Source organism: Saccostrea echinata, unplaced genomic scaffold, assembly GCF_033153115.1.
Source record: "Saccostrea echinata isolate AGI-Se365-2 ecotype Australia unplaced genomic scaffold, CSIRO_AGI_Sech_v1 ptg000022l, whole genome shotgun sequence".
NCBI lineage: Eukaryota > Metazoa > Mollusca > Bivalvia > Ostreida > Ostreidae > Saccostrea > Saccostrea echinata.
In genome coordinates, this window is record NW_026889771.1 from 9,596,438 (window position 1) to 9,611,675 (window position 15,238).

The window sequence follows — 15,238 nt, forward strand, 5'->3', positions numbered from 1 at the left end:
AAGACCTACTGAGCCATGGCTCATGCCTCAGGGTGGGGCTAAGTTGGTCATATATATTATTATAATATTATACCATACATTTTTGAAATTCTTCCTCTTTAGACGTGGACATCCAGCAGGTTAACTGTTCGCACGATTACAATTAGTACAATGAGTACTGTAAGCTCCCCACGGATGGCCTTTCATAAATGGGAGTTACAAAATATAACATTATACTGTACACACACAAGTACGGTTGTACTTCAGTCTTGGTTAACTTCAGTATTGTAAACAGAACGAGAGTTTCTCAAAGGTAACAATAATAATTTATTTATAAGCACATTTCAGCAATAACAACATCAGGTATAAAACATGAGTTTGGTCGGTGGCGTCTACCGTACAGGGCTATGGTAAAAAGGGGGCGGGGCACCAAGGTGACCGTCAACTCAAATATTAAATAGTAATTGATAATAATGTTTTCAAATAATTAATAGGTGTCCAGTGTGTTGGGAGATAATTGTCTTAATTAATTCTCACCTAATACTGGTTGATGGAAAGCTGGAATTTGAATTTAGCGCTAAGGGAACTTAGACAAGATTATCTGCCATTATTGGCTGATCGACTCATATAATTATATATATATATATAGACTTTCTGAGATACCACGTGATAGGGCTTAACCAATGAAATAACTGTACGGTGACACTCGACCAATCGTGGCAATGTACGGCACCGCACAACATGAGATTTGCCGTACAGTGCCAAACAAGTTTGCCGTACACAAAGAATAAATAATTAAAAACAAGCTGTGATTTAACAAATACACATGGATAAAATTAATATGACTATGCTGGATGTTGTCCTAATCTGTAAGTAAATATTCAGTTCCTAAAAATATGTATAATTGTCATAAAAACATTGAATCATATAGCAGACGATGTCAACTAAGTACTTTCAAATACGAGTACAATGAAAAGCTATTAAATGTACAAATGACTGCCTGATTATAATAAATAGTTTGTAACAATTATTCTAGCAATAATTTGAGTTATTTCAAATAATAAACAATCAATAAAATCACAGAGATACAAAATGCGAAACTCTGGCTAGTATGTACGTCACATCAACAAAGATGGCAGCGGGTTGCATACAAGAGTATCCAGAACAAATAAATCGCGCTATTACAGTTCTTTAAGATTATAACATCCCCCCCCCCCCCAGTTCATGAATAATGACACGAAAACATGTAGTTTTAAAAGGTATGTGACCGAATTCATGAGATACAGAATTAAATTAGAAAATAGATTATTCACATATCAGCATGTGCTATTAATAGAATAAATACATAACATGTTTTTAAAAACAGAAACTGTCTTACAAACAATTGAAATAATGTTTCTGCAAAGATGCAATCATAAAATACACAATAGAATACAGTACAATGGCAGAGCTGAATGTTGTCAAAATTATATATATTACATTACATTAGGTCTTACAGTACCTATCCTTTTAGTAAAATTCATGGCTTCTGGATCTATGGTTGGGCTTAGTTAGCCATATATTAAAAGAAAAACATTGCATCTTCAAATCTGCATTACCCATGCAAATCTAGCAGGCAAATTCTTTGCATAATTATGAGGAGTAGCTAGCTATCTACAAAAAATTGTAAAAGTTTGTCCCTTCCCCGGGTCCAGGGTTCAGGCACCAAGCTAGGGCAAAATCAGCGTATATAAATTCATTACAATTTATATAGTGCAGCTTAACTTCTTTATTCCTGAAACTCTATGAGACAAGCTGCATGATTATAATAATGATGATAGAGTTTCACCACACTGTAAAATTAATGTCGCATGAGACCAGAGGGTTAGCTATCCATTATAATCACGTACACAGTTTTCCCGCTAGATTTCCATGGGTTTTTTCCTAGATATTCATGAGTAAAGGATGTGTTGTATTTTAGTTCCAGGTACATGTAGGGCTATAAGGATTTCATAGCCTGAGGAACGATCCCTTCATGCTTAGGTGACCGTCAAGGTCCATGGGCCTCTTATTAATATAAGTTCGTTGAATCCTTACTCTTTTTTTCAATAATACAATTATTTATTACAACATGCAATGAAAAACATGTCAACAGGATATTCAAACATTAACTGTTAAAATTTTACGCTTTTATAGTGCAAATTATATATGGTGAAGCTGTATTTACTATCTATGCCTCTTTTATTTATTTTAAGACTTTAATTACAGGTGTATTGACTCAACTTTCACTTTTTTATGGGTTAATCTATGACAGACTTTCGGAATTGTGTTCAATTGGAGTATTTCTAACTGCCGATTATAATAATTCTCCATTATCATAAACTATGTAAAATTTTATTACTTATTGTACATAATTAACTTACGGTAAGCACGTCATGTACTTCTGATAACTAATTGAAAAATTCAGACATGAATCCCAAAATGCTGATAACTTCTAGTATCCTGAAAAATAACCATTTATAATTAGTCTTATAGAAAAAGCTGGCTCTGAGGAGCATTTCATCTGTTCAACAATTGAGTTGTCTTTCTTGTTTTTTCTGGTACAAGTAGCATCATCGGTAATTTTAATAAGATTTTTATTAAAGATTTTGTTAACTTGAGAAAGGGAAACGTATAAAATATGATAATAAAATATAGAAAATTAATGAAAATTAAAGTAATTCATATTGAATATAAACCCTGAAAAATTAAACTCACTGAGAACAAGCAATCGTATGGATTATTTTATCAAGACAATTTTTAAACACCGATGAAATTATCTATACTTATAAATTAATAAATTTTGCAAATAAACTCCAAAACGGATGCACCAGAGATTTTACTTACTTCTGTAAGAATACACTGATACAATATGATGTCCGTAAACTATATTTAGATTTCACTCGCATTGTAAGTATCGTACATTAAATTAAAAGTCTACTTCTATTTTCTATAAACAGCCATGAAATAGCAAAAACGTGAGTAAGGTGGCGTTTCCGGTTGGCGGATCTAAGGTTCTTGCAATTTTCAATGAAACTGACAACAATCAATCGTTTATTTATTTCATAAAACGTCATCACTGAATTATTCAATCAAAACTTGATTTAAATGACATAAAAGAAATAAGTTGTGATAACCGATTAAAAAGGGAAATATGCAAATTATTTTTGTCATTCATCGATCTTAATATTGACTGAAGCTCCTAGAACATCATATACATGTAGCATCGAGCCCGATGTTAAAAAGAAAACGAGACTGTAGCTGTAGGAACATAAGAAAAGCTTATGTGTGAATGGTCATTGAAATAATGGTTAATCATTGATAACACTATAAGTTGTGAATATATTTATATATCGAAAGACTATTACATATATGTAGTAGGTTTTCCTAATAAATTTATCGTTAAAATGTGTATACATTCCTCACTGCTTACATGAAAAGAGAAAATTAATGAATAAGATATTGTTCAAATACAATTAAAGCCGTAAAATTTTGTGCTTTAATCAATACATTTCAGTTTTTTTGTTTGTTTGTTTGTTTGTTTTTTTGTTTTTTTTTTAATACAGTCTTTTGTATCAAATACTCGGCCTATTCATAGGGCGTTAAAAGCTAATTTTTGCACAGATACTTGCGTCTTGGTTTATGTATATGTATGAACCTTATTGATATGTAAAAAAGGTAAAGTACATTTTTTACATATCAATAAGGTACATATATATTTATAAACCAAGACACAAGTACCTGTGAATTTTTACCACCACCCCCCCCCCCCCCCGAAAAAAATCAATTTATCAGTAAAATGTGCATATTCGCTGCTTTTAATTTATCCTTGACGGAAATGAAATAAAAGCATACAATACATAACATAGTATAACAGGTTTCACAATAAACATTAATTAATGAAATTGTCATTTTTTTTTCAAGTTTTTACAAAAGGGGTGGGGGGGGGGACGCACATACGGGATTTTGAACAAAATGTTTCTTCCTGCTATAACCCTGTAGGCTGTCGGTGGAAACTACAATATATTTTCTGTCGGTAGTGGTATAATTTCAATTCCCCGCGCTTGCACGGGATTTCTTCTAATTCTATTAATGTTAAACACCCATCAGACGGTCTCCCACATTTCCTCATGATTAAAAAAGACTCTTAAAGATATGGTTATATTTATTGACTGATTTGACTAATTGTAGCCATTATGTTCCAGAGAAGATTTTTAAGGACTTTTTGCTTATAGTATACCAAATTTTCGCGAAACAGTAATGTTACATTTATTAGCGAGACAAAATTTTCACGAATTCTGGTTATTGTTGTACATAACGATTGAAATTTTGACGAGCAGACAGCATTGAGTAATTACTCGAAAATAAAGTTCTCATAAATATAACGTGATTTAATTATAAAGTATTCCAATGATAAACTTTAACCCCTTCTGTGGGTCTGTTCGTAGACCTGGGGGCCATGACTTAAAAAAAAACTTACAGTATATAAGAAAGCATTCATGTTAAGGACATACGCAACATAGTTTGAACTTCATTGTCTTTTTCCCTGAAGTTAAAGAGTTCCAATACTTAAGGAACTGTGTGCTGCAGTTTAATGTCTTTATGTGCTGTTGAACACTTCTTCTAAAACAAGTTTGGATAAACAAAACATCTAGAAAATATGTTTAGAATTTTTTGTATATTTTCCCTTGAAATATACAAGAATTTTCATCAATTGATATCTTTTCAAACCCCCTGGTAATGCATGCTGATTTCTTGTCTACGGACATCCGATGGCGCTATAATCTTAAATTAAGAATATCTTGAAAAATTATCAATAGGTAAGGTACGCTGCGTATGTCCTTAATTTTGTATTTTCTAGCCCAATGGGTTTGACAAGATTTTTCAAAAATAATTTTCCCTCCTACGTATTCCTTTTATTCACTTAATATTTGTATGTAAAACTTTTAATTTTTTTTCTTTCTTTTTTTTGTGACCAATCCTACAGCTAGCCATGATTTGAATAAACCCGAATCTTAACTCCTCAAGAAAGCTTTCATTCAAGTTAAGTCTCTTCTGGCCGAGCGGTTCTTGAGAAAAGAATTTTTAGGACACAGTTATTCTCACTATTTCGAAATTATCCCCCTTGAAAAGGGGATTGATCCTTCAATAGAAGTAAGAATAAATTTGAACCCACTTTACTCAGGCCCGTAGGAAGCAATTTCAGTTGGGGGGGGGGGGCACTATCAACCAAAAATTCCTTGACAAGCAAAAAAAAAAAAAAAAAAAAAGGTCATCAGACTTTTTTTTTGAGGGGGCACAAGGATATAGTAACTATGTTTTCTATAGTAATTTATATATCGGCAAAATTATTGGGGGGGGGGGGCACGGCCCCCCCGTGCCCCCCCCCCCACCGGTTCCTACGGCCATGTTACTCACATTTTTGAAATTTTAAACCTCTCCAGAACTACTGGGCCAGTTTCAACCAAACCTGTCACAAAGCATTCTTAGGTAGCGGGGATTCAAGTTTATCTATAAATAAAGATTAAGCTCTCTTTCATGGAAAATGATAAAGAAATAGTGAAATTTCAGTGAGATCTTCTCAAGAACCTGGTTATGATAACTTTGTCACTTGGGTAGGGTGCGGATCAAAGCTTTGCATGGAAATATATATTAAAGTGTTTTCCAAATCTTATCGAGATAGAAATTTATATGGTTAGTGATATTAAATGAAAGCATCCTCATTAACTGCAGATTCAGTTAAAGCTTATTTAAATCATGCACCCTATTGGTATAGGTATGTAACAACAATTAGGAGTGAGAATTTTAAAGAGAATGCTTAGGAAAATATTGACATCCTACATGAATTTTGCCTAAAAAGTGTGTGGAAAGCTACGTCATTCAAAACACCATAACAAGGATACAAGGATTTGTACCGTTTCATTAAACTTTCGAGATTGAATACTGTTCGTTATCTTTATATTTCATACGGAGATAAAAGATTAAAGTATAATTTTTATTTTGACGTTACAAACGTTTGTCTATTTTTATGACTCTTAGTCAACATTTTTAACATTGGCCATAACTTAACAAAATTTTTCTTGAAAAACATTGAGATAAAAATAAGTTCGGACACTGATGATCTTAATCATAATAAATTTGCTCGCTGTCTCATTGCAATGACATGTATTATATGTATTTGTATTTATTTCTGGTGTAAAAATCAGTAGTGTTGGCAGAATGACAATTAATGTGATAGTAAATTTATCTTTTAGGATAAGGAAAAAAAAGATGAAGATAACGAACAGTGATCGATCTAAAAAAAAATCTACAAACAATACAAATTTGTGAACCGTGAGCCCTATGTATTGATCCGGTAGACGGATCATTCCTTACTCAAATTTAGTATAAAAACAAAGGCCTAACAATTGGTACGTAACACGTCAGCCAAAATACGACCCAATGGTTGTATTTGCTAACAAGTTCATTATAAAAACTACAGAATTAAAGAAATGCTAACTTTAAACGAGGTTGTTAAAATCCCTGTAACATCAACTTATCTGTTAGTAGCCTGAATCGGTTTAAAAAATAATAATACATTGTACCCAGAGCATGCTCTTGAGTATCGAATAAGTTGGGAGACTTAAACACAATATGCAGTTTATAGCGGAATATTTCTTCAAAAATAAGGAAAGCAAAAATTGAAGTCATCTCGTACAATTTAGCTGTTAGTTGCCCTGTGTTGTGTATAGTCGGTAAAACATCCAAATATGAAACAGATGTGACTCTGTGGTGTCTTTTATTCCAAGTTTAGATAATTTGATAAAAAGAAAGGTGCGTTATTTCAAAACTCTGACAAGGTGCTTCAATGAGAATAACCATAAGTGAACAGTATACCTGGATAATAGTGTTAATGTGCTCGTTGCAATGCAATTTTAAAGAACTGTTATTTAACAACAAACGTAGGCGAAACTGAAAGAAATCAAAATAATTGACCGTTTGATGGATGACGGAATATCCTTTTAATTTTTTATAAGCATAATTTCAATTTTTGCACATCAAAATACTAGCATGGGTTAATAGATCACTTCCGATAAAATTCACATGTGGCGATCTTTTTGACCAGCGGTCCGTCAAATTAATCCATTGCCTTCTCGGTTTTCGAGCGAATACTCAAATAAAAAAGACATTTACTAAATGAAAAGGCAGGGTATTCATGAAAATACATTGATTTTGTAACAAATGGCTTAGAATGGTGAATTTTCTGTTTATAAAATTTTCTTCTGTTTTCCTTCCATTCAATTTATAAATTACAATATTATACTGAATGTTTTATACTGTACATTTTTTTCACTTTTACAAAGTTACTCATGTATTTTGGGAAAATTATTCAAATAATGAGAACATATGCACTACATTTTCACAAAAATAGCATCAGTGACCCTTTTTCTTTTATGAATTATTGAACCAGAATTCCCCCTTGGTTTCTAAGCAAATAAACCAACAACACGAAATCTGCATTATTTCGTTCCTTTATCAAATCGTCTTTCTCATAAACTGTCCAAATCGATTTTCACCATTAGACCGAGATATTGGGTCGATGTACTGTTTGATTGGGATTCTTCGTCACTTTTCAGGACTGGGCCGGAGACTGTATATACCATCGGGAATGCAATTTCTCACTTGAGTCAATCTTCTAAAGAAATCATTTGGTACTATCTTATACTTATTCCCACGGTACCACTATAAATGCATGCAAATGCACTTATTACATCGCAAACCATTATCTTATTTGATTGTGGCAGTTATTTTATTTGTTTTAGTACAGATGTACTTATTCTTTCACAAGCATTTTCGATGTACATATATAGGGAAAGAGAACATTAATTAAAACTCCAGGCAAATATGATAAAGTATGCTTAGCAAAAGTAAGCAAAGATCACATAATTAATAAGAACATAATATTGATTATGTTTAAAGTCACTACAGGCACGTGTATACCATGTGAAGAATTATCAATATTACACAAGTCTGTCGTACAACACGAAAAACAACGTTCTGTATCAATGTCGTCACCCCAGATACCACAATGAGGCGAACAGGAAGTTGCGCATCGTCTGATGAGGACGTCAAATTTTCCGAATGTTTCATTTCGTTGAACCTGTCGTAAAAAAAACAATGTACTAGTATTTTAAAACCAATTATTTTCCCTTATTTTAAGCCCCATGCAATTATTTTCCTTTGTCATGTAACACATTATCTTTTCCTAAAAAACATAAACATTGTACCTGTGCATCAAGTGTCTGCCAAATGTGCTATTGTATATGTGCAGATATCATGTAGAAAAAATGTGAAACATCATATATGAAATACACTGAAAATGTGAAAATTGTATGAAATACACTGAACTACTGTGAAAGTAAAAAAAAGGGGAAGCCTTAGATTCTTTAGATTTCCATCACTTAATTTTGTTAAAAAAGAAATATTTATACCATTTTCAAGAAGGGACCAATCAGTAATCAGTTAAGTGAATCGACGAGTTGTATTATCTTTAGCTGGACTTTTCTCTAGATTCGTACAATGAAAACTCATATGAAATCTAAAAGAAAGATTATACATCATTCGTGACTTTGTTTGTGTGTACAATTTATGCCTTGTCGTTCTGTTCAAATTCATGGTAAGGCTAATGGAAATTTCAATATATAACGCAATTACATCAATCATCTCTGCTACATATCTACAGGCAAAGCGGAAATTAATCCGCACTAATCAATTATCTATCTTTTCCAGATCACGTCAACAAAGTTGGAAGTCGTTATAATGCAGCGTCTTCGGAGTACCATTGGGAATTCCGTTCTTGTTATTAGAAATCTAAATCTCATAAGTACTAGTGAATACGATTAATTTTATGATTTGAAAAAGACATTGCAGTGAGAAACGTGCGTTTCTCGAATTTAAAGCAATATCAGAAACTTAAATGCTAATTACTGAGTCCTCTATTATTTTTCTTAAGATATATCTACATGAATTACATACAATTTTTTTTTTAATTTTATATTAGAAATTAATCTTATAAGATATAGTTACTATATATGTAATACTGAATGTATTTTATTTGGATCAAGAAAGAAGCTTTCAAGTGTCCAAGATTTTCACATTGAGTGTAATGGACATACAATACATTCTATGGAAAAAGTTAAATATTTAGGAGTTTTTGTTGATCAATTTCTGAGTGGTGAATTTATTGTTGAGTCCATTGTACAAAAAGTCAACAACAGGTTGCGTTTTTTATACAGACAAGCTCGTTTTTTGGATATAAGAAGTAAAATGTTATTATGTTCTGCTCTTATACAATGTCATTTAGATTATGCTTGCTGTGCATGGTATGCAGGTTTGTCAAAGAGTTTGAAAAAGAAATTACAAGTATGTCAAAACAAAATGGTAAGATTTATTCTGAATTTAACTCCTTTACATTCCATAAACTACAAAGTGCTTAGTACATTGAATTATTTAAATATAGAAGACCGGGTACGACAACTCAGATTAAACCATGTGTATAACATATATCATGGTTGTGCGCCATCCTATCTAAGCGAAAATTTTACTTTAAGGTCAGCCGTGTCTTCACGTAACACTAGAGCATCCACTAATGAAGATTTTTTTATTCCTCATGTGAAAGCATGTCAAGCGGATACTTTTTACTATAATGGCATTAAGGACTGGAATTTTTTAAGAGCTTCTATTAAATGTACTAAAGGAAAGAGTACTTTTAAGAAACAAGTTAAGAGTTTTATCTTACAAAACGGCATTTTAGAACATGAAAGTGATATGTTTTAGCATTAACTTATAAAACATATTTTATTATTTTATTGATCCTATATGTTGTCATACTTAAATTAAATTTAACGTGTAAGCAACGCAGTGCTAAAATTATAGTGCCAAAAATTGTTATATTGCTTTAATGATGAAACATTGTATTTTTATCTTATTTAGGGTAGGACCCCATTGGAAATAAGCTCTCCAGCTTTAATGGGTTATCCTGGTATCAACTAGTCACTATCTAAAATATGGTTTCCTGAATATCTATTTATAAATCTATTTAAAATTTATGGATTCTCAAATATTGTCTTTCAAATGACTATGTACATTTATGTGTATTTGTTTTATGTATGATGACATATGATACCAAATAAATGATGATGTAGATTTCGATAAATAACTTGAAAGTCTACACATTGTATTAATTCAACTGGTAAAGTAATCTTGGATGTTTAAAACAGTTTACTATTCAACACTAAGAATTAAAATAACAATGATCCCCTTTTCTTACCAAGCAAAAGCTTTGGTTAGAATCACATGTGACTACCCTGGTCGTGTTTGGTTCTAATACGCATGCGCCGTATTCCCATGTCGTTGTGCAGTTGTAACACTGCAGTCCAAAGCTTGGAACCAAATGCATAACTGAAAAGACACATTTATAAATAAGAGCATTATGTTAAGAACATTATATATATATATATATATATATATATATATATATATATATATATATATATATATATATATATATATATATGTATACGTATATGTATATATTAAATACTAAACTTCTTAAGCTTTATCTAACTCATATGTCACCTACACGCGTCTCAAAAAGGTAGAAATTTTGTCGATACTGTAGTTGACATCTTATTTTGATTCAATGTTCGGATCCCATTTTCCATTTCTTCTTCTGATTCAATGTTCAAAGTAATCGATAAATTCTCGTGATAGTTAAATTTAAAAGCTTTGATCATATGCCGTTTTCTTCCCAATTCGTCATTCAAAAACTATGCCTTTGCAAGACTATAGGACAAATATGTATGATGAACTGTTAGAGTCACTGTCTCCTTTCTGTTAAGCGACGGAGATGCGTGGGGTCTTGCACTCCATTTTGTTTAAGTTTTGTTTTCTTTTTTTCTTTCTTTGTTTTTTTTTTTTTTTTTTGGTTTTTTTTTTTTTTTTGTATTTTTCTATGTTGCTTCCTCGGATGTTTTTCCTGGGCTTCATTGCCCTCATACTCTTGTCTTGTTGTTGTAACAATCTTGCCTTTTCGATTGCTTGAACATGTTAATAAACCTTACTACAGAATTTGGGTATGGTCTTGTCCTAAGGAGGCAATATTTACATTTGTTTCTTTTTTTTGGAAAGCCCCTTCTAAGCCAATCGGATATTGTGATACTATTTCAAAGAATGTAAAAACAATTCATTTTATGACCATTTGGGGAAGATTGAACATTAATAAATCTCTGTCAATTAGATAAAGTCGCAGCAAAGTAATCCCACATAATTTCTCAACATTTGTACCGATTAAATCTGCCTCAAACGAGCAGCAGAAGACAGAAATTTCCGATTAATGCATTAAATTGTGGTTGCCTGTGGCTTGCATTACGAACAATTGAGCAACATGTGAAAATTGTATTTCCAATATTTTTAGATAAAATGAATGTCTGTGCAGATGTTGTATATTGTCTGATCAATATTTTCCAAAAGAGCACGGGAAGGCGCTTCAACTTTGATATTTTCTAATATATCCATAACCTTATGAGAAAGTCTATTTTGTTGTAATTTGCGACGTTTTGTGATTAATTGCAAATTCTTTGATCACCGATTCCTTTGATAAGCCAATTTGTAAACTGGACTTTCAAAGAATTTTATCAGCAAGTCTTTCATCAATATTTAATGCACTAGAAAATAGACAACAGCGTGTAACTTTAGAATCTGTTGGTTTTATAATAACGGGACATGCTGCTTAAACGGAATAACCGTTGGGGAGGGAGGGGGGTTACAATAGTGTAATAGATCAATCATTTCTTAGCATCGGAGTCTCTACTTCTTTCTGACGTGTACCAAATATAATCAAATAGGTCTCCTATCAAACCAACATACACAAAAATCAGCATAAATTATCTTTTACTTTAAAGAAATGGGGTTCTAGGTCTATTTTTTGTTCTTTGTGTATTTTTTCTTTGGGATACTTGGACTACTTTATGTATGTACATATGCATTTAAAATGGGCATAAATTTTCCCCCCTAAAATATTCATTTTGTTGTAAAAACCATGGCGTTTTTAATTTATTTATTTTGTTTGTTTGCCTGTTTAACAAAAGAAAGAAAATACACATGTCGAAAGAACAAGGAATTCATTTTATATAGGATAAGAATATATTTGCCTGTCCAAAATCAACATAAAATGTACCACTGTGCTATATAAAAAATGTTGAATATTTTTTAAAAACATACTTACGCATTATTAAAGCACATAGAAAAACTCCGAAGTAAAACCCGGAACACAAAATCATGTTAAAGAAAATCCATCATCTTAGCACGGGTTAGGCAGAGGAAGGAAGGCTTATCGCCATTGACCAAGGCTTTCGTGAGGCCATTAGTAAAAGATCATCGTATCACCGTCACCTGTTAATCGATTTGCGAGCTTCTCTGTAGATATTTACTTACACCATCGAGTCCAGTCTCATAGTGAAAAATTCTAAAAGTGAAAGAACCAGTAACGAAGGCGAGAAAATGGTGTTAGAATTTATTGATCTTCAGAAGGTAGCCGGAAGCTAAGCAATGAACATCGACTTTTTTCTCTTGATTTCGGATAGAGAATGTTTTCTACATTATTGCCGAAAGTATAAGAAATGCAAAGGTGTTCATTTGTTTAAGATGAGAAATGATGGAACAATTGCTTATTATACAGAGTTTATATTAAGATGACAGAGAACGACATAATTTCTCTCATGGATGCAACTTGTAGTTATAATCGTCGAAGCGACAACAGTATAAGATATTGACAATAATTGAATAGCTGTTCCTTTTATTGGAAAGAAATTCAAGCAAATAAATGTATTTTATTACATTTTCAATTTTTTTGCTTCGCACTGGTGAAAAAAAAATCATGTCCCACTCGTGAAATAAATTATTCAATATCCAACAACAAAACTTTGAATATCCTCTATTTATATGAATTCAAGAATTTTTTGTTTCGAAAACCTATGTTTTTATTCTCATCAATAGGTCTTTTACAAGTTAAGTACAACTAAAGGCTTCTTAGCGGTATTTATTATTATAATATTGACTTCTAATTTATAAATTAAAGATACGCTTATACTACTATACGTCATTTGTCTTATATGAAAGCTTTAGCAATCTTGTCCTTTGATGCAAGCAAAACATCGTTTAATGGTTCATGCAGCAATGCACATTTCCTGTTGCAGTATACATCAGTGATTCTCTGGATTCTCTGCTTCCTGTCATGTATAAGGCCATGGTACGTACAACTTTTGAAGCAAAGTATATTTTTGATCATAACTAACACAGTAATAGAAACCTGTTAATTAGCGTCACAATCAGCACGACAATTAAATCCCAATGATGAATGTTCCGCTTTACTTTAGTGTAATTCGTACAGACATCACGTAGTAAGAGTTACTAGCACCATGCTAGTTTACACAGTACAGTTCAAATCTTTCTGTCCGCACCGTTTCTCATTTTTGCTATGAAGAAATATATATTTCTATTGCAGGCCGTAGCTTGGAAGGGGGGGGGGGGCATGCAATCTCCTAAAAAATCTGACAAGCAAACAAAAAAAACCTATACTGTCCAAAAAGTGTTGGTGGGGGGGATCCCAAAATAATCTGTCAGTAAAAAAAACTTAACTGTCCAAATCCTAGAATTTGCCAATGCTCGACCTTACAGCAACAAAAAGTGGGGGGGGGGGGGGGGCACGCATCTAAATGAAAATTTACTATAGCAAAATACTATACCCCTGCCCCCCATCCCCTGCGTTCTTTGGGCCCGTACTGTACATTATGTTGTCTTTCTGTGACTTTTTATGCCCCCGATTCGAAGATTCGGGGGTATATAGTTTTTGCTCTGTCTGTTTGTCCGCAAAAACTTTAACCTTGCCCATAACTTTTGATTGGTTGGAGTTATGGCTTTCATATTTCACATGTGTATTCCTTGTTACAAGACCGTTCTTTGGGTACCATCATATTTGACCTTTTGACCTTGGAATTTGACCCAGTTTTGCAAAATTTTACCGAACTTAAACCTTAGCCATAACTTTTGAACAATTGGTGCTAGGGTTTTCATACTTCACATGTGTAATTCTTGTGACAAGACCTTCCTTTGAATACCAACAACTTTGAACTCTTGACCTTGATCTAGGAGTTTGATCTACTTTTGGAAAACTTTATCCTTGGTCATAACTTTTGAACGATTGGTGCTTCGGATTTCATATTTCACCTGTGTATTTCTTGGGAGAAGGCCTTTCCTTGGGCACCATTAATTTTGACCATTTGACTTTGATGTTTAACATACTTTTGAATTTTTTTTTTTTTGGTTAACCTTTTCCATATCTACCGGTATTCGATGGTTGCTGCTAGGGCTTTCATGTTTCACAGGCATATTCCTCGAGACAAGACCTTACTAAATGGGTACCAACATATTTGGTTTGCATTTGAGAAAGTTTAACCTTTGCTATAAGTTGACATGCGGGGGAATCAGTGTTTCACAAACACATCTTGTTTCTAAAGCAATGCAATTCATTAAGAGGCCCAAATTAATGAAAACTTTCTAAGAAATATTTGAAATTATGAAAATTTTAACAACAAAACCTTTTTTATGCCCCCGTAATCGAACTCTGACAGTTTGACCTTGGAGTTTGACCTACTTTTGAAAATCTTCCACCTTGGCCATAGCTTTTGAACAGTTGGTGATTGGTCTTTCATTCTTCACATGTGTATTCCTTGTGACAAGACCTTCCTTTGGATACCAACAATTTTGGCCCATTGACCTTGACCTTGGAGTTTGACCTTCTTTAAAAAAAGCTTTAACCTTAACCATATTTTTTTGAACTTTTGGTTCTAGGGCTTTCATATTTCACTTACATGGATATCACTTGTGAAAAGACCTTCCCTTGGGCACCTTTTGACCTTGACCTTTACGTTGTCCTGAATTTTGCAAAACATAACTTATCAACGGTTGGTGTTAGAGCTTTCATATTTCAAAAGTATATTCCTCAAGACAAGACCTTTCTTTGTGTACCAACATTTTTGATCTTTTGACCTGGAGTTTGACTTGCATGTGAGAAACTTTAACCTTCGCCATAAGCTGTCATACGGAAGGGGAGGGGGCATCAGTGTTTCACAAACACATCTTGTTTAATTATTAAATACATTAGACGAGTTCATTTACATATGTTCTAATCAATAATTTGGGT

At 32.7% G+C, this 15,238-nt stretch overlaps 1 protein-coding gene across 1 annotated transcript; it reads right to left on the reverse strand.

Annotated features, from left to right (window-relative positions):
• Positions 1 to 7,773: 7,773 nt before the first annotated feature.
• On the reverse strand, positions 7,774 to 12,532 carry LOC133190881 (prostate stem cell antigen-like). The gene is made up of 3 exons (XM_061326562.1): positions 12,263 to 12,532; positions 10,307 to 10,437; positions 7,774 to 8,137 (listed from the first exon to the last, which is right to left on the reverse strand). Exons 1-3 carry the CDS (start codon positions 12,315 to 12,317, stop codon positions 7,916 to 7,918), a joined length of 408 nt encoding a protein of 135 aa, XP_061182546.1. The 5' UTR covers positions 12,318 to 12,532; the 3' UTR covers positions 7,774 to 7,915.
• Between the last annotated feature and the right edge of the window lie 2,706 nt (positions 12,533 to 15,238).

Excerpts from the sequence above, each read along its gene's own strand:
- LOC133190881 (XM_061326562.1), bottom strand. The coding sequence starts at position 12,317 with ATGATTTTGTGTTCCGGGTTTTACTTCGGAGTTTTTCTATGTGCTTTA. Across the intron at positions 10,438-12,262 it reads TCTATGTGCTTTAATAATGC|TTATGCATTTGGTTCCAAGC; the intron begins GTAAGTATGTTT and ends GTGTCTTTTCAG. Across the intron at positions 8,138-10,306 it reads CTAACCAAAGCTTTTGCTTG|GTTCAACGAAATGAAACATT; the intron begins GTAAGAAAAGGG and ends TTTTTACGACAG.